The following is a 20,449-nucleotide window of genomic DNA, read 5'->3' as shown; positions in this document are numbered from 1 at the left end:
TCAGTCCATACTTCCTTATAGTTTACATCGTAGCCTTCCAAGAGCAAAGGAGAAAACTCTTAAGCAGAAGTTATACTAAATTATACCAGGTGATTGCTCTGCCAGTTGATAGACTCACATGTGTTTTCATGTTGTGACTGTTTCTTAAGCAACTGGTAGTATGGGACCCTCTGTTCTTGAGTTCCTGTTTTAAGAAAACGGGTTTTGAGGGGGGAGCGTGCTCCCCTTTTTAAGCGGTAGAAAATGTAAGCCGTAAGTATCTGAAAGATATTTTTTATTTATTAAGTTGCACTCATTCCTTCCTTTGGACCATCTGTTCTTCACCTGGTTTCTTAAAATTTAGAGATGCATCTGCTGCTCAACTTCAGTCAGTGGAGAGAGAAGCAGTCACAGATAATAAAAAAATGTGATTGCTGAAAACAAAGTTTGTACTATACTGTGGTCTGTCAGCATGTAATAAGTATTAGTGTCTTTTTTAGCTTTTGGATCAGAGAAGGCAAAGCACGTGAGAATTTTCTCTATGTGATAATTTCAACTAAGTCTTTATTTCATTGTATTAGAAAGCAGAGGCAAGCGACTCTTGTGGCTTATCTGTATTGTCATCTTTTGTGCTGCATTCAGTGAACCAAATGTGTTGTGAGTTATGACTGTTTTATAGAAAAATAGTAACAAGAGTTGTGAGGATTTAAAATTTCTATCACACAAACCTGAGAGATAAATAAACCCATCAAATATGTGAAAGCTTTCAAATATGTATTTGAAAGATGTTTCCTACTCAAAGAAAATTATTGCAGAAGTTTTATAAAATTTCTTCTCCCTAGCATTATGCTCTGTAAAAAGCATGTTGGTTTATGCTGAGGTTATCTTCATTATCTGTCTGGAGGAGTAGCATATTCCCAACAGGTAGTTGCCTTTCCTTCCCTTTGTGTTGCCTGGCAGTAGTTGTATGAACTCACAGAGCAGTCGTCTTCCCAGGTTTGCAAAGAGCAATTAAGCTGCCATGGTAGGGAGTAATTAGAAGCTCACGCGTTCCTAGATTTCCAGTAGTTTGTCAGTTATGTAAGGTAGACGTACAGCTGGATTTGCCGTTACCTTTATGTCTGTAGCATCCCTCAAATTTCCCTATAATGCAGGTCATGCTTTCAACGCCAGTACGGTAAGTTTTGTTTTCATGGCTGTAAAGGTATTTGTGCTGTACCGTTCCTTGGCATCTGGCTTGTACTGTGAGAGCCCTGTTGTCCCCAGCCACTTAAAAGCACGAGGGGCAAGTCCCCCCACACACTGTATGACAGTCGGGAATTTTGCTGTCCCAACAGAGAAGTGGAGAAGGAGATTTGCTGAGATTTTGCATTTCTGGCTTATTCTTGGTTCTTAACTTGTTAATTTAGATGGCGATAAGAGGCTATTACGTGCATACTAAAATCAATGCACATGTTACTCTCATCTCGATTAGTAGTGGAAATTTTGTCCATTGATGGCCCATGCCCTTAGTATTGCAAGAAATGCTGTTAAATTTTGAGAAACATACTTCTGACTGTGTTGGACCAGGTAGAACCTGTGTAGAAGTTTTCTCCTTGTGTAAGAAAAAGGCCAAGGCAGTTATAAGTCTCCCACTTGTAATTGCCTTGTCTGCCTCCCCTGCAGTCAAAATTGCAAATGCAGGGGGAGAGCATTGTGAGGGATTTATTCTTCAAGGAGAATTGTGATAGGGTGGGGTTTTTTTTTGTTCAGACTTCTTATAAAATGTGGAGATGTTGTGTTTGTGAGGGGAGTTGTGCTGGTTCACTGACGTTGAGTCACTGAACGGTAAATTGGCTTCATGAAGGGTCTAATGAATCCCAGAACTTTTGCAAAGGAATCAGTAAGAGCACATAGCCAGATGCAGTAGGGAATGGGAGGTGTGGATATAAATAAAAGACAAAACGTGGTTGCTGCCTTTTATCGTCAGCAAGGCATTAGAACAGCTGATCATACCTGATCTGCACCTTTTTTTTATTATGGATAAAGAAACAGACCATCAGCGGATGTTCACAGGTAAATAAATCTTGTGAAGTGAGTCTCAGCTGAACTTACTGCTCAGTATTTAAGTAACTTATGCCTCTATTATTACAGGAGAAATGCTATAGAAGCTGCTACATTAGAATAAGAACAGACTCTCTTACCTCATTTGATGAGTTGACTTAATGTGGAAGTAGCAGGTTCTTGTACTTCAAATTTCTACCTCTTTTTCTGACCTCGAATTGTCTGAGCTCCAGTTGTCTAAAGACCTAAAATGTGTAGGGAGTCTGCTAAATAAAAAGATCCATAGCAATAGTGTCGAGTGTTTATGTATGTCAGCATGTCAGAACATGAGAGGGACGTTGGTGAAAGCATCCGACTCCTTAGTCTTAATGCCCATGGCTGGTAAGTCACAGGTGAATTGTGAGAAGTATCCCTTTTTCTTCCTGTCTTGTGAGGAAAAGAACTATTCTGCTGATGTTATTTACAATTTTATGGAGTAACTTTGTTTGCTGAAAAATTATTTGCTGCTCCTATGTTGGAGGGCATTTTTTTTTCCCAACATTATGAGCAAGAGGACTCCTTCAAAAGATGGTGGCTTCACCAAGAAGGCACTCACAGTGAGAGCAGACCTGTGACTGGTTAACTGACTGTAATACCTGTCGTATCAGAGAATGTGAGATTTAAAAAAAAACCCAACAAACAAAACACCGACACTATTAAGAGAGACTACTTAGGATTAGAAAAAGAAGTACTTACTATCTGATAACTACCAGGGCAGAAAGATTTAGTATCTCATTCCTAGAAGATGCGTGCATGTTCCTGCAGCAGTTTTTGTTTAACACTGGGAAGATCTTAAAAGCAACATTTCCTTTAACATGCTCTCTAAGGAGTAAAACCTCCAAATTGTTGATTTGGCAGCTTCCATAGCGTACTGAAAGGTAGGAAAACCAACCTCTCTGATTAGTGAATATGCCAAAAATGTCTGGATGTGCTGGAGTTAGGATGAGAGAAAGAGCCAATTCGTTGTATAGTTCAGTGAAATTTATGATTGCGTGGGCTTAAAACCAAACGCAGTGCTGTTGTCAGTAATATGCCGAAAAGGAAAAATGTGCTATTCAGTCTCTCTCGGTCATAGCTGTACTCCAGTGAGCTACTTGATGGCTGTAAAAGCATCAAATCTACGCCATATAATGTAGGGTGAATGAAAGCATGAAATTATGGAAAATGAAAATATATGGGAGATTTGTTCTGAGTTTATTGCCAAAACCCATTTAATTTAGAGAATTAAAGAGTTTTAGTCAGTACATTAAATGGAATTACTCGTTAGATTAACAGGGCACAATTGGAGTTGATTGTAAAGCATTCATAGGGAGAAAGATTGGAAAGGAATGGCAGAATAAAACTCAAAATCACAAATTGTTCAGAGCTCGTTGGTTACTAAGGGAAACACTGTATATGGAAACGTAGTGGATAGAAACGTAACAAGGCAAGGTGTTTGCGCGGGTCCTTTCTAACGTGAGGTAATCTCCTGGGCTCTCTGAAGCTCTTGGGCTGGGTATGACTGAGGCCCGAAAGCAGAGAAACAAGGATGGAGAGCCACAGCTTTTCATGTCTACAAGCTACAAATAATCCATCTGATTTTTGAGTGTAACCAATTGCAATTGATGTAACCTTGACTGTTAACGAGGTACAACCAGGTGTTCTTTCTTCTTTTGCCTTTTCAATGCTTATAGATGGAAACTTTTCAAAGTTATTACATATTGAGATCTGTCTAATTCTTAAAATTAGAGAACAAAACATTGAAAGCAGTACTCTTAAAATGGATAGTAATTAATTACTCATGTAATTGCATTAATTAAACTTGGCTATGCAATTAGAGAGCTAATTATGTTTAAAACGCAATTGCACATTTCAATCACTGCCCACACCCTGGGGATCACCTATTTTTTTCTCCTCCATCATTAGGCCTTCTGTAATCTCCCTTCTCCTGTTAAATGGCATTGTTGAAGCTGAGAATATGCACATTTAGATGTGCATTTGCTTTCTCCAGTAACTGTCTCCTGTCAAAAGTTTAAAATGTTTTTTATTGTACCATTTTATTAAAAACCCCGAACACCATAATTAAGATTTTATTACTATTCTTTGTCTCCCCCCAAAAGTTATTTTTGTCTCCTACAGGTAAATATGTATGTGAAGTCATTGAGTCGTATGTGTAAAATGTAATTTACAGAAATTCTAGTCTAGAAAAGATTATCACTCTTTGTTAAAGTGCTTTAAGTTTGGGTTGTTTTTTTTCAAATGGGAACAGAGAAATGGAGGAGCTTCCTTGGGTCATGGAGTCCAGTCCCATCTTATCACAGGCAATGAGACTGTATAATCTTTTCCATGAACGTCAGATTTAATCTGCAAATTAATTGTTTGTTTCTTCCTCGTTATCTCCATTAAAAGGCTGTTGAAGAGTCACAGTCCTCTGATGCTTAGCTAACTTTTCTGATTTACAGTGTCGCTGTGATAGCTTTGCATGCATTAGTTCTTGTGCAAGCATTATTGTTTCAGAAGTCATCCTAGCAGCCTTTCGCTGTACTTGCTACAGTTTGCATTCACATATCCTGAACATTATTGCCTGGAGTTGTACGAGATGCCTCGGCTGAGTCATTATTCCTATCCTATACGAGTACAATGATTTTATATGACTATTTTACTGTCTTGTGATCAGTTGGTATCATTTTTTCCTATTCTGTTCTTTACAGCTGATAGTGATTTGGCTATGTATGGGGAGGTTTAGATTGGATATTAGGAAAAATTTCTTCACTGAAAGGGTTGTCAAGCATTGGAACAGGCTGCCCAGGGAAGTGCTTGAGGCACCATCCCTGGAGGCATTTAAAAGACATGTAGACGTGGTGCTGAGGGACATGGTTTAGTGGTGGACTTGGCAGTGTTAGGTTAACGGTTGGACTCAATGATCTTAAAGGTCTTTTCCAACCTAAATGATTCTGTGATTCCATAGTTCATCCAATTTCCAGCATCTTAGTTTTCAAGGTAGCTTTTTTCCCCCCCCCGAGAGGTTTTGACCCTTCTTGAGTGACACTTTGCCACCAGCAGATTTTATTGGCATTTTCCTACTATATGTGGCAGTCATTACTGAAAATATTTAATAGGATAGCCCCTGGAGCTTTACTTGTAACCTGCTCTCTGGGCAGTAGCACCCCTTTCATCATAAACTGTTTCTCGTTAGTAAGTTCCTGTCTTGCCTTGCAGTTATTAAAATTCTTATCTTAGTAATTTTACACAATACACTGTACCCAGGGCTCTGTCAAAGGCCTTAAAAATATGCTATTTTTGTTGTAATTAACATAAATTATTCACTGCCATACTATTTGAATAAACTAGTACGGGTTTTGCTACCTGGTAAAGGTCTTACAGCCTAATTTAAAATCCATAGAAGGTATGACAATAAATAATTTGAAGATTTTTGAGCAGTGATATGATGTATTTTCATACTTGTCTGTTATTAACTATCTTATTGTGGTATGACATGATACAGCATTACAGTGTTAATTTTCATGAAACTCTGAAGTTTTGGTGAAACTGTGCGTTGCTGTTTTTTACAGCTGTGGCAGCTAACACTTCTGCTTTCCAAAGCCTCTGGAAGTGTTTTGTTGAATGATATCCACATACACTAAGTTAGTCTTCTAGAGGGAATTCAGTCAGTGTAAACTTTGCAAATTCTAGTTAATTATTTTCAAGTCTGATTTATGCTGTCTGTGAACATTTTGCTTATTTCTGATTGCTAAAATACATCAGTGAAGGTTGGGAGGAGTTTCTGCTGCGGTTGAGTCTTAATATATTTTGACATCTTATTTACAGCCAAAGAGTTTATCACTGCCTTGTATGAAATCTTCCAGGGACTTGCTATTTAACATCTTGAAAAATAGATTTTGGAACCTGTTTTGACTCCTTGACAAGGAAAGAGCAACTGTTCAGTTCACTCGTGTAGAATTGGTCCCTGAAACCTTCAGACAGATACTTAACAATACTCGTCTGTATGTGCATTCAAAGCCGTCTAACTTAAATCTCGTGACATCTGACTCTGGAAGCTGCCGCTCATCCTTGCTTCTTTTAAGTTGTTGAGCATGTTTAATACTAGTTAGGATTAGACCCAGTTTTTCTGGGGCTCTAAGGGCTCTGCGGAGCTGGCTGCCAGATTGTTGAGTGGCATTTAAAAGTGTACAAGTGCTGTCTGGTGTTCCAGATTGGAGATAAGGAACATCTGTTGTGGGTTGGGAATAATACCTGCTCTGTTCTAGGGTTCATTAATTTTAGGGGAATTACAGACTGATGACAGGGTGATATTTTCGACACAAGTGCTCAGGAATTAGGCATGGCCGTAAGAACGGGACATTGCAGAGCTGTCCCACGTAAGATTTGTGGTGCTACAAAATTACTAAGTTAAACATCTTGTAAAATAGAATACAAAGAAGTGTGTTTCTTGAAGTTATTTTACAATTTTTACAAATATTTTTCTGGCAACATTTTTCTCTCCCTTTACTTGAACAGTTTGGCTTTACACTTGTCATCTCCACTCAGTTACATGCCAGATTACTCATGATGTTTTGTGTTTTCTGTGTCTAAACTTTTTATAAAGAAGATTCTAATGTGTCTGAAAAAAAAATTCCATTGGATGGCATGATGCTAATAATTATAAAGTCCACATCTTTGCTTCTTGTGGCTTGGTATATGACACGGAAGGCAGTGGTGAGATGTCTGCGTTACCCGTGTATGGCAGCCCCCCATAGTAAGTCCGGCCGCGTGGCTCACCTGTGGGGAGGAGAGGGCTGCTCTCCTTGTCCCCTGCCCAGCGTGACCCAGCCGCCACTCTGCCTTGCAGCGCGGTGGTGGGACACGCCGTGGGATAACCGTGTTTTGGTCTCCTCCTGGGTGCTATTCCCAGTTGGTTAAGGAGGGGAGCAGGGAGCAGCTCCCCTAGCCTGCAGGGGAGGCTTCTCTGTTGATGGGCAAAAGTATTTTCAAAGGCAATCTTCTTTCACCAGCAATTGTCAGAAATTGTCTCAAGAAGTGGTTATCCTCCTGAAAATGGAATAATAATGAAAATAGCAAAAATATTGGTTCCATCACTGTTGGTGATGATACCTGGTTTTCCTATCTTAGAGTAAAAGCTGAGTGTAGATGTGCACTCATTTAGTAATGGTTTTCCCATTAGCTGTGTGCAGCTTTTCTAAAACTTGCAGAGAAGCAATATATATGAATGTGGTATTGTATGAATACCATAAAAATGAGATCTGTCAGTTTAGTTGCGTGCGATTACCTTGCTGTGAATTCCCGTGCATTTTTTTCTCCCTTCAGTATGGCAGAATTGTACGTTCCCAATCTAATTGACAAGTGTATTAATTAGGCTCCCCGAACTCCACAGCTTCGTGGCTGCTTTGCTGGGTTTGGCACGGACTGGACACCAGGCTGCGGTGGTGGCACGAGCTCTGAGGTGTTCCCACTGTTCCGCTGCATGCCCACTGTATGGAGATCCGTGAATGGGGAGGACAGACAGGTTTCATCCTTGGTGGCCCAGCGCAGACCAGCCCTCTGAACGATTGCATTTGTACTTGGGCACAGGAGTGGCAGAGCCGGCCGTTTCAGAGTGCTCTCGGCACCATCCTGCCAAGTCTGTTGGTTGATAGTGGATAACAGAGCATTAAAGTCTGCAGTGGCAATTAAATTCTGTGAAGAATCCCTATTGCAAGAGAAGGCCACTTCCAGTTTATGTTTTTGTGATTGTGGCTGGTATAGTTTGCCTTCTCTATTTTTAAATTTCTTCCTAAGATTTAAAATATGTTCCATTTTAGCATACAAAGCAAAGCTCCTGAAGTGACCTAGAATAGGTAGGCAAGTGGTTTCATGAGGGTGGAAGGGAGGGAAATAGGCAATAAAACATACGCAGACATCTCTGTAGGGTTTTCCTTTTTGTCAGATTACATGTGAAATTTGAATAATGGTTGGACTTTCTATTTTTTCCTGGTATTCTGCCACTGCTTTTTTCCGTTAATTATCTCATTTCCCCTCCCTTGTTTTCTATGATCTGATCGTCCAACTCGCTTCACAGATGATAATGAATAATCAGGTCTTTTGGCTTTGTGTGTTTCATGTCACAGATCACGCGCCATGAAAGGTTTTACTCTCAATATCAGGGTTTGAGCACAGGGATACTTGTAACAGTGAGTGGAGCCACAGCTAAAGAGCAAATAAACTGTTTTTCCTCATTTGTGAGACTTCTGCATTGGTTATTCGTTCAAGATCCCATTGGGGGATTACCGTAAGTGGCTGGAGTGGCCTGAGTTCAAAATGAGTAACGTGCACTTTGTAAGGCTTGAGCAGGTAGTGTCGCAGGCATGGAAGTGGTGAAAAAGGTTTATTGAAGTGATAGAGATCTTTACATGATGAGTCAGCAAGATGGAACGAAGGGGAACTTTTTATTTAATAGAAATGGACGCGAGTCAAGGATTCTCTAATCTCATTTCTAATAATCTTCAGCAGAGAAACTTGTACTTAACAAAACTTCTCTTGTAATGAAATTTTAGTTAGTAAGCAACTTGGATTGTGTAAGAATGACAGACGGTTTAATCCAAAACAAAACTATAGATAAACTTTAGAGAATATTCCTCCACCTCAGTCATGCTTTGATGGTAATGAAGCAGAGATAATGGATTGCTTGAATGGCATGAGAACCAGTTTAATATATCTAGACCGCTTTCTTATTAATATTAAAGTTTGGTGTTTAGATTTGAAGAAATGGGTTTGGGGGAAACAACTGAAAAGAGTAAAATCCGGATGAAGACAAGATGGACACAACAGCTTCTTAAATGTTGGCAGGAAATCAGTCTGAGTGTTATATGGTGTTTAAGCTGAGTCTTACTGGATCAGGCATAGGAGTTTGGTTAATTCATTAAGTAGGTAGAGTCTTTCCTGTTAATGACATGTTAGGTCTTTTCCTTGGAAGCTCTTACTAAATGGAATAAAATATGCAGCACAGTAAAAAAAGTTAAATTTTTCATTTGGCATGTTACGGTTCTCAGCTAGGGCTGGAGTCTTACAAAGGTAGATCATACTTGATACAGAGACAATTGTGGTCTAGAATACAATATTATTGTTTGGAGTGTTAGGGACTAGAATATTAGTAGAATATTATGGTCTAGGATACAATTCTACAATGTTTCGTATCTAGTTGTCTGCAAAAGAGGACTTCTGAATGAGTAGTAACACACTTTTAAATAAACAGCATTATCTCATACTATTACCACACTATCATGTTAAAACAAACTATGTGTATTTTCTGTATATAAAATGACTTCTACTTGTTTCCATAATCAAATAGGATCTTAAATGTTGTTGAATCACAAACATTCCTACGGTCATGTTGACGTCGGAGGTTTTAGCATACATTTTTAGCAAACAAATCAGAAGCCTCATCAGAAGTCCCACTCTAGGAGTTAACTGGCCACTTTACGTTCTCAAATGTCAGCTGATTTGCTCTGGAGAGAAAAATGTAGCGTTGGATTTTTCCATTCAGCTAGCTCACCTACTAAATTAACAGCATTGGAACAGTTGAGTATGGCTGCGTGCATCAGGGTAGAGAGGAATTTCAATCAGAACAGCGGGAGGGAAAAGCGAAGAGAGCTAATTGTTAACTTGGGAAATTGGAGGAAGTTTATATGGAAAAGTACATTGATAGTGCAACATAATATTGTTCAAATAAATCCTTTGCCTCATGGTGGAAATATGCAAGTTTTTTAGTATTCCCCTTTATCTGTTTATACAGTCTGGGTTTATCCTTGAATAAAAATACATGAAATATACCTGTGGTGTTTTAATTAAAATAAATAGGGCAGAATAGGATTTAACATGATTGCATAGTGAGCCCAATGAGTTCAGGATGCAGCAGTGCTGTAGAGATTAGTTGCTGTCTGGTGCCATTGGTTCATAATTTAATCAATAATGTTTGGCTCTCTGCTTTTAATAAATCAATCAGACTGGGACCACTTGAAACAGTTAAACTGGAAAGCTCTAGGTTGTTGGTCTCAAATAAATGACGTAAATTAAAATAACGCTTACAAAATCTATAGTACTCCTTATTGGTAAGGCAAGCAACAGGTTTAATTGTGCTTTGTAATTGCTGTTGCTCTTAAAGTCTGTTTGATCTCAGAAGGATTAATTTGTTATTCCATTATGGCACAGTAGCTAAGAGCCTAACTGTAGGGTTTTTTTGTAAGAATATATAATGTTATAACTTTCTATAATGTCCACAGGTTTTAGGACCTGCCCCAAAATGGTGTTCCTTCTTGGACAACTTGACTGAAGAACTGGAAGAGAATCCAGAGACCACAGTTTATGATGATTACAAATTCGTTACCAGACAAGACCTTGAAAATTTAGGTAAAACAGCTAAATATCCTCTTTAGCTAACTTCTTTGTTCAGTTTTTGATCATTTACACGTGTAAGTTTTGTAATTCCGATGTAACATATGAGGACTGATAGAAATTCACTGGCAGTAGTTTACTCCAGTCGTCTTGGTTATTAATATACCAGACTGATGGCTTTATGTTCTTTGGTTCCCAACCTGTGCAACACGAGATATTTGTGTTTCTTGGATTTTTATCCCAAGAAGATGATTGATATTTGCTGATTTAATATGTCTAGGAATCTCATGTGTGCTTTCAGACGCTAAATGGAAGACATAGGAAGAGAAGTTGGTTTAGTTTTCAAAATATTTTTGAGGTGCTCAAATAGTATGTCGGAACTTACAGCAAAATCTGCCAAAGGCTACCCTGTTTGAATGTCGTAATTTCCAGAGAATACAAATCATTCTAGGGCTAATAGAAACACAGTTTCAAGGAATTGGAATGCTGAAAATTATATAGCAGAGAAGGTAATCATGCTTCTCCCAAGGTAGTTAGTCCTTTTTCTGTCTGTTACGTGTTTTGATTGCAATGTTTTGCTCCAGTTTAATTTAATTAATTTACTTCTGAATATGGGAGTTGGGTTTGGCCTGGCAGGAGGCCATACAAGGAGGAGGTCATCCAAAGCACCTGCATCTTCAGTGTTCTAGTTCTAGACGGTCTGAATGTATCCTGCAGAGCCCTGTCCCGGTTGTAAGGGGATGTAAGCCAATGTGGTATTATCTACACAGAGATTTGACTGGGAATAGTTATTCTACTTTAAATTCACTAGAACTTAGTCAACTTAATTTCCCCATAAATGCAAGTTTTTAAATGAAGAACCAGTTTAGGGGTTATTTTGTATTTCATTCATCAGGGTTTCTTTGTATTACTAGCTGGAGTACTCTCATTTTGGAATACACAGGAAGACTGTTTCCTGGAAACAGTTAAAAAAATTTTGAGACACAACTCTGCTTTCTGAGATGCACAGTGGTTTCTCACTTTTTTTTGCCATTTAGTTCTAGAAGAAGTTTGTTAATTCTTAATTTCTAAAGATTTGGGGTCTGTAGAGGATATTTTTCTATAAAAAGCTTTTCATCTTCTCAGTCTTGGAATTTGTGAAGATACATGGAAGGAAAATCGGAGAACTCTTAAGTATTTTCATTCTTACTTAGGTTAGGGCCTAGGGTGACAGTTTTATGACCTGATGTGGTACTGTATTTTTTTTCAACATGTTGATTCTTCAAAGACAGTGACCCAAGGCAAAACTCTTTAATTAAAAACATCTCTATACCACACTAAAAAAGTGACTGTCAAACATCTATGGAGTTTAAAAAAAAATCCTCTTGAATTTTTCTTAGTAAACTTTTATGGAGCATAGTGCTTGTGGGCATTTTTAAAAAGTGCACAGTAACATGTATTATGACAAGAAAAATGGATTTTGTTGCTCTGAAGCAGCTCAAATTTCTTGCTGGCCAAACTGGTTTGTTTTTTTTTTTTTTTTTGCGGTTTTACTTAGTCTTGATGTAATGGATGTGACTGTTAGATTGATGCGTTGGCAGTGCTTGTTTGTCTTGAATCGGGTAAGTGAAGTGGCTAGCTTGGAATAGGAGTTCTTCATATATGAAAGCTCTTTGAAATCCTCTGTAACTTTTTTCCCAGGCCTTGCTCATCTCATTGGATCGTCATTGCTCAGAGCATATATGCATGGCTTTTTCATGGACATAAGACTTTATCATAAGGTAAATGACACCGACCCTCATCAATTTTTATTCTTAACAATAAACTATGCGTGTTGGGCTTTTGTTGGCTTTTTGTCTGTTTTTTTTGTGTTTTGGGGTTGTTTTTTTTTCCTCCAAAATATGGACTGCGTCCTGTATTGATGTTGTTTTCCTTTTACTTCCTCCTGCTTGTTCAAAGGCAAAAATGATGGCCAACCCCTTTGCCTACGAAGAATACAGAAGAGAGAAAATAAGGCAGAAGATAGAAGAAACACGTGCACAGAGAGTTCAAATAAAGGTAAATGCTGTAAACAATGAGTATACTTCTGGGAAAACTATTCATAGAGAGTAATATATTCTTAAGTGTATCTCAGAGATGTAATGACTTAGGATTTGATTCTGTTTATCATCAGAGACACAAAGTAATTTATAGAACTTTTTGAATGGAACCGTAAAATTCCCCTGCGTGTGATTACCACAGATGAGAAGGACTGATACCAAACTGTAAACGAGCAGCTCTTATTACATTTGCCACCTGAATGGGTAACCCACTGGTAAAACTTGCAGTTTCTACTTTTGTCATCAAACTAAATGACTTAAGCCATTAAAACGTAATACTCTGGAGAGAGATGTATAAAAATAGTATTGTGTTTATAATAAGTAGCTTTCTAGATTGAATTTTCTCAACATACAAGGAAAAATAATTGCTTTTAAAGTACTAAAGCTGATGTATTGCAAGGAAGAAACGATACAAAAGTTCTGCTTAAATTTTCTCCAAGTGCTTTAGCTTTACTAGTACCTAGAAATATTTGGAACCATACAAGGAGCTTTTCAGCAAAAGTTACAAGAATGAATAAGAGTTCTCTCTTCACCGCATCTATGAATGTAAAGCATGTCAATTTTTGCATGTGCAAAAGCGTAATTTACTGATTAATTGCTTTCCTCTCTTTAGAAACTTCCGAAAGTCAATAAAGAGCTTGCACTCAAACTGATTGAAGAAGAAGGAGAAGAGCAACAGGTTACTAGAAAAAGGAAACAGAAGGTGAGCTTTTGTTTTGGAGACTTTTCTAACTGGGAACGCAGAAATAGTAATGCTTGAAGTATTATTTTTTTGTTGTTGTTGGATTTTGTTTTCTTTTTTATTTGTGTGTGTTATCTGGACAAACAGATTAAAAATTCCATTGTTTCTGTTTCTCATAAATAACTAATAAGTGGCTTTAAGGTGAACTTTGCTGTAGCCGCAGCACCAAAAAGGCCATGTAGTATCTTAGACCTTAAAATGATGACATACTCACTGTGAAAGTGATACGGACTTTGTAGGACTCCAGAAGTTAGCTAAATGCAGAGTCAATACCAAAGTTGTTCTAGAGAGACCTATTGTTTGCATTTGTTGGTATTTTGGTGGCGACCACCACAAGATAGGTGTTTTCTGTAAAACTGAAGACAGAATTGCCTTTCTTTGTGTACACAGTTAACTACATTTTGTAAAATAGCCAAAATGGTTTGCTCTTATGCAACAGGAATTCTTCCGGATGTCGAAAATAATCCATTTTTATCCTAAGCGGAGTCTAAGGGGAAAAAATGAGTTAATGTTTAGTAGCTGGTGAGAGGGAGTCTTTCTATAGGTAGCACTTCATAGGTGCTCATTCTCAAGAGGACTATAGAATTCATGGAAGGCAGGCATTAGCTTCGTGTGGCATCTAATGAAATCCCGTGTGTTGCAGTTAAAAGGAAGAATGAACTACTGAAAAAGTAGGTGGTGGCAAAACCTTAAATGCAGCCTGGCGAAGCCAGTGTTACGATGGAAATAATAGCTCAATAAATGAGGGCTGATTTGTCTAGGAGTACATACAGGTTGCGTTATGAAGTGGACTAGAAAGAGTATACATAAAAATACATGTTCTGGTTATTTTCCTGAAATGACATTAGAGTCTTATGAAAAGCAATTTATTTTTGGCTTTGGGATTTAATTTTTTTGGTGTGTGACTGCAAGTCGCATATTTGTAACAGTTTCTGTGCTTGAATTTTACACTTATTGTTTTCTGTATTTATTTTTTTTTCCCCACTTCATAGGTAACAATGGAAATTTAATACTGGGGTGGGATGAATGTGCTGGTATAAGTTTGGCAATGTTGAAAGATCAGCTTTTTATAATAAAAAGCTATGTATTCATGAATTTTAAAAGTATGACAACAGGTATTCACCTAAGCTGAAACTGTAGCTTGAACTGTTCCTAATTCAACAGTAGCATAATTTACACTGAGATCATTTTACTTTAACATGAATGAAACTGTCTTTTCCATTCTGTATGTGTGGGCAGTGAAGAAAAAGTGTTATAAGATGTATAGAAACACTTATGTATTTACAGTAAAACAGTAGTAGCATTGCATAAAGACGTGTTTACCCTGATAACTTGTTGTACATGTTGTAGAATCATCCCTGTCAGACAGGGTATTTGCCTTGGAGGTACTGCTGATTAGCCAATAGATATCAACACGTTTCCAGACTAGCTGGCAGAATGTATGAGAGGCATTAATTCAAAAATACTAGTAACTGTGTATTTAAGGTGCCCATAGCGTGCATAAAAAGTCCTGTCTTGCTTACAGGTACCTTAGAGTGATATTTATTTGATCTTTGTGAAAGTAATAAAATTTAGTAAACATAAATCTTGATTTTACATGACCTGGAAGGATAAAGCAACTGGCGTTTCACATACCGGTTTTGAGTTTTGTTTAATTAAAAAGTTGTTACTTATTTTACTCATGTCTGTTTCAGAATTTTATAACTCTCTCATGCTTTGCTTCTTTTCCAGAATCTGCCTAGCCTTCTCAAAGATGATCGTTTTAAGGTCATGTTTGAGAATCCAGATTTCCAGGTGGATGAGCAGAGTGAAGAATTTAGGCTGCTTAACCCACTTGTTTCTAAAATAAGTGAGAAAAGAAAGAGGAAACTAAAGCTCTTAGAGGAACTGGAAGCACAAGAACAGGTAAAATATTTTGCACTTGGATTAAGAAAAACCCATAGGTTTGGGTTTTTTCCTTTGTTTCAAGCATTCAGAATTTTCACCCTAGAAAGAAGGAAAGATGGGGGCAATGCAAGAACGTCTTATTAACTAGAGTAATTAAATTTGATGCGTGATGTTATCCTAGTTTTTATATATGAACTATATTGCGTCTACATGAATATAGCTTTGAAAAACATAAAATATGTAGGTGGAAACAATTTTATAATACATCTTCTGCTTCATTTGCTGCTACTGCTTTTGTTGAAATTTCAGTTCTCTTCAACTGTATTGTGTAAAAGCTGTCACATACTGTAATTGCAGGAATAGTTTGAAAAGCAAATTAGTGGATGATTTCTTATTTTTATACTATTTTCGTCTTCAGGAAGAGGAGGAAGAACCAGAAGGAAAAGCAAGCGATGCAGAAAGTTCTGAGAGTTCAGATGATGAAAAAGGCTGGGTTGAAGAGGTCAGGAAACAGCGCAAGCTTCTACGCCAAGAGGAAAAAGTAAAGCGGCAGGAAAGGTTCAAGGAGGATCAGCAAACATCACTGAAACCTCAGTTTTTTGAGATTAAAGAAGGAGAGGAATTCAGAAGCTTCAAAGACTCTGCCAAAAAACAAAAATTAATGAAGTAAGACTAATGTTCCTATTTTAATAGCTGGGGGTGGACGATTCTCAAGTATTTCTCTTACAATGCAGGCCAGTGGCATTTTGGCTTGGAAGCACTTACTAGTAAAGCCACATCTGGCGACTCAGGAATATAACTTAAAGTGACATAGTTGTTGAAGGCTTTGTTTTGTAGTTGAACAAATACAATGTTTAAAGTATGGCAGAGAGACAACACAAATGAGATATTAATATTCTGAGTGCAATTTGGGGATCCATTACTCAGTGTTGGTGAACTGTTGCTCTCACAATTAACAACACTGGTGTCTATAAGAGTGGTTATATTTCTCCACTGGCGTCAGTTTGAGGTTTACAGTCTGGATGTTTTTCATCTGACCCTCTAAAAGGATATAGAATACTGCATAGTCAGTATTTTGGAGGTAGGATCAAGGTGGTAAACAAAAATTGTTCTATCTGGGTATTTTTATGGCATCTAGAAACTTTAAGAAAACTATGCTATCCTTACTTTGGCAGGTCTCACTATCTCTGTTTTTCTTTTTGCAATACAAACATTCAGACTTTTTTTAAAATGTGGATTTTCTTAAATTGATGATCAGGTAATTGGGTACTGTGTAAAGAGCACGTCAAACCAAAGCTTTGGCTTTGAGGTGCTTAATACCTGCAAATCTCATTGATATTATTTTTTCCAGAGGTGAGTTGAGCTCTTCAGAAGATGAGCTTTAATACTCTTTTATTATTTGGAGCGCAGACACTAATATTAAAACCTTGAAAGACAATAGCTTCAAAGTTCTTGCAGCACACTGGTTGCAGAGCAGAATTTTGACTAATGTTGGAAACAAGTTGCTGGGCTAGATGGATCTTGTAATAGCCATTATGTTTTTACTTAGAATGAAATGATACAGTCAGAGAAAAGAAAGTGAATAATACATATAATGGGACTGTTTCTCTATGTCACTAATGACTGACTCTACAACCTAGTTGTTTCATGATGAAAGTTTGGTGGAGGCATGTGAAAGAAACATTTGATAAAAATTCAGCCTGTCCCTTTAATGTGCAAGTTTTTAACTGGAATTTATCATGTAAAATGGTCTTCAACTCCTACTGAGCCAGTGTTTCTACAGTAGTCTAGTAGTCTATGATTTCCATGCTGTGCCTGCAAGACCTCTTTAACTAGACATAGTGGGTTTTATAAATCGGGATTTGTTCTGCAGCAGTTCTGCAGAACCGCTTCCCATGTTTTCCTTAGCTATTTTTTATCAGCAAGTGTTTACACACAGGGATTTTTCTTTGTTCTTTATATTGAATATACCCACTCATTTTGGACTCTTAAGATTCTTAGATTTCTCCATCAACTTTCTTCTGATTATTTTTCTTTCTTTCTTCCAGAAGGTGAAGCAAATTTTTACTTCTGTCAGGTTTTTTTTTTTTTCATTGTCCAGGAGAAAATCCATTCTGGACATTCTGACAGAGCATTGTAGGTTAAGGATATTTTTTACATTGTACTTGGATTTATCGTCATGTTAGCAAGTGATTTGAAAAGGGCCCTGAGAGAGTGGTCAAATGGCACTGTATTCTCATTGCCATTGAAATACTTCCCTAAAAGGCAGCACGGCTGCAGCCTACTCACGTACTGTTCTTTTATGCAAATTCAGCTGCGGACTTCTAAAGGAAATTCTCAAGGACACTCAATTTGAAGTATTAAGATTTTATTTCATTCAAAACATTGAAGGCTTAAATGTGAACAGGGATACTGAAAGTTAAGTAAATAAGGCCGGACAGGTGTAAGGAAGAGAAACATTTAGAAAAAACTAAAATAGTGTGACGCAGGACAAAATAAATTCTTTCGTCTGGTTTACAGAGGGAGAAAAATTATTGCTTCGGTTCAGGAAAACTGAAACCAAATACCACAGATCTGTCCAGTGGATGGAGGAATATCAGTGATGATATAAACCACGGAACGACTTCTAAATGACTACTTTTAGGGCAGAGAGAATCTGTCTTAAGATTCACTGCTAATTCTCTGCAGAATATTTTGCAAGGTGTGGTGCATAATTAGGCTGGCTTGGGTTAGTTACCCTCTATGTGGTAAATGCACAGATGAGACGTAATGTAAAATGTTTAAAAAACAAAAAGAAGAGGAGAAAAAATTGAGGCTAGAATAGGATGACAAAAAAATGGATGTGACAGCATTACATCCTTTGTGACTTTCTGAATTGCTTCATTGACTTGTCTTTCCATTTTTATTTTTGGCCAAGCAATTAGCTCTATACTCAGTGATCCAATTTGTGCTTATCCAGGTATTGTTCCGAGTGTGGAGTTTGATATCCCTCTAATTCTTAAAGGAAATTTAAAAATTAACAGCTGGTATCCATTTCTTATAACGTATAGCTGATATGATTCTGTAATCATAATGACTTAGTCTGTGTTGTGAGCTAAGTTGTTTGGTTAATAAGCATTTTTACATAATAGAATTTCATGAAGAAAATACCTAAATATGTCTTCTGCTGGCTTTATTCAGTGATAAGTAGTCAGCATGAAAATAATTAATTCAAGTAGTGTACTGAAAATTGGAAAGACTGTAGTGGCATGTACAATCCGGTGAGGCTGGCATGTTTGTCTTTGATTTGATTTATCCAAGTTATGGAATGATGGTCTGTGACCAATATAATTAAGTACCTTAATACCTTCACTATGCATTTAATGGTTAGGTGTTCTTTTTTTTTCTCTAATCGTATAATGTTCTACCTGAGGAAACAGTTTATGGCTTATATAAAACTGGGTGTTTCTTTTGACATGTTCCTGACTCAGCTCGGCTCCAAGCCCAACTTCTAAAGCAGTGGTGCGTACTGTACATTTCTTCATAGACCAACAGTCTACGCATTTCTTTGTGCAGGAAAGCTGCAAAATTTACTCCTGGTTGTAAAAAACCACCTTGTCTCAAATCAGTCTGCATTTGATTTTCCCCTTTTGCACTCTTATGCTTACACGTGAAAGCCTGCTGAACATATTAGCAAAGATGCAGAACTTTGCTTTGTTTACTTACTGCATAAGTTCCTTACATAGTATTAAAAGGACCCATAAAGGGAAAGGGTTTTTATCATGATGTGTGCTAAAAGCTCTTTCGATTTTCTTGATGTCCCTTTAAAAGGTTTGTTATTGAAGTTAGAGCATGGCAAAATTAAAAAGTACAGTGGTCATATCTTCAGAGATGGCCAAGAAAGTTGACAAAAGCCAACAAAAGCACCGTTGACATTCTTAGGTATCGCTAAAGTAAAACAGCAGGAAAAGTCCTGAAAAACTTTATAACCCCAAAAAAAGAAGTGCCTAGGCAATTTTTTGTTTGTTTGTTTTTTACTGTAGGGCAGGGGAAGTTGCTTTTAATAACACTGTTAGTGTATCCCTTGAATCAATTTGTTGAGGATGATTTAAAAAAACAAAACAAAACCAAACCCAAACAACCCAGCTGTTGTGTTTGTGTATCAGTGCTTGCAATTCACTATCATTTGAGGTGTGTGCATTTTCAGATAAATAACAGCCGTACCTGCAATTATTCAGTAAAATGGCAAGCCCACAGCATTTTGCTAGTATCTCCTCATTTTAATTTTTCTCCTGACTGAAGCAGTATCTAGGCAGTCATGCTAAATAATTGCTGGGTAGTAGCCATATTTCTCCAGTTTGCTTTCAAAGGGGAGAAAAAATGGGACTTCACTTGAATGTAGAAATCCCACCACAATGTCGGTGACTGATCTTCTGCCATAGTTAGCTCTAAGGCTTAGCTTGTCTTCCCGATTCGCACAGATGGAACAAGTTTTTACATGTACTCACTGAAAAATATACTACAGGGAAGAAAAAAAATACAATCAAAGTACCTAGTCATGAGAAATAAAGTAATTCTTGACAGTAATTTTCAATTGCTAATCTGAAAAGTCTTTGTTACATAAAATGGCTCATTAACCAAAATTCAGCGGACTTCAGAGACTTGGTACGTAGGCCACAATCCACGAGCCCTTTGTCCATAGAAATGCCATTGACGGTGGTGGCTGCTAATCACCTGTATTTTTATGATGACTTATTTTCCACTTTAAAACCTGTACAAAAAAAACGTCTCTTAGCCTTCTTCAGAGCGATCTAATAAGACACTAACAGCAGCATCTCAAATTGCAGAACTAATTTCATTTACAGTTAGGCGAATGTTTTCCAAACAGAGTGAGTTTGATCACACATGTCGTATTCTCAGGTGGCACTATCCATACTCGTAGGGCCCACATTACAGAGGAAGGACTAGCCGTGCCAGGGCTCACAGGTGCCTGTAGGGGGGTGGCTGAAGCCAGCAGCGTCCCTGCCTGCCTGCCGCATCCCTGTGCTGGAGGCTACGCGGGATCAAGGTGTATTTCCTCTCCTCGGCTGTTCCACTTTACAACCCGGCTTACTGAAGTCAGCAAGGGGGATATTAAATATCAGCTCGCAACCTGGAGCAGCCGGGGCACATCGGCGTGTCTTGCTTTTGTAGGGGCGCTAACTTCCAGTGGGGGGAGAGCTGAAAACACTGTCAGTTTTGACCACAACAGCTACCTGCTCTGTAGAAATGCTGGAGTTCAGTGCCCAAGGGGAGAGGCTTGACACCAGCTTGCTCACAGAAACTAACTGATGAG

The 20,449-nt window shown here is 37.8% G+C and overlaps 1 protein-coding gene across 5 annotated transcripts in view; it reads left to right on the top strand.

Annotated features, from left to right (window-relative positions):
• NOL10 (nucleolar protein 10) overlaps window positions 1–20,449 on the top strand; it is a 58,541-nt gene that overhangs the window by 28,483 nt on the left and 9,609 nt on the right. For all 5 annotated transcript variants that reach the window (XR_008465542.1, XR_008465541.1, XR_008465539.1 and 2 more), the window contains exons 14-19: window positions 10,317–10,443; window positions 12,109–12,188; window positions 12,367–12,465; window positions 13,120–13,209; window positions 14,980–15,153; window positions 15,554–15,801. Coding sequence is in view for 1 of the 5 variants with exons in the window: in XM_054195901.1 (XP_054051876.1) it covers window positions 10,317–10,443; window positions 12,109–12,188; window positions 12,367–12,465; window positions 13,120–13,209; window positions 14,980–15,153; window positions 15,554–15,801 (818 nt within the window). In the remaining 4 variants the exon portion in view is untranslated. The remainder of the gene's footprint in view (window positions 1–10,316; window positions 10,444–12,108; window positions 12,189–12,366; window positions 12,466–13,119; window positions 13,210–14,979; window positions 15,154–15,553; window positions 15,802–20,449) is intronic.

This window comes from Rissa tridactyla, chromosome 3 (genome assembly GCF_028500815.1).
Source record: "Rissa tridactyla isolate bRisTri1 chromosome 3, bRisTri1.patW.cur.20221130, whole genome shotgun sequence".
Lineage (NCBI taxonomy): Eukaryota > Metazoa > Chordata > Aves > Charadriiformes > Laridae > Rissa > Rissa tridactyla.
Note: the sequence above shows the minus strand (reverse complement) of the source record. Positions and strands in the feature narration are given on the sequence as shown.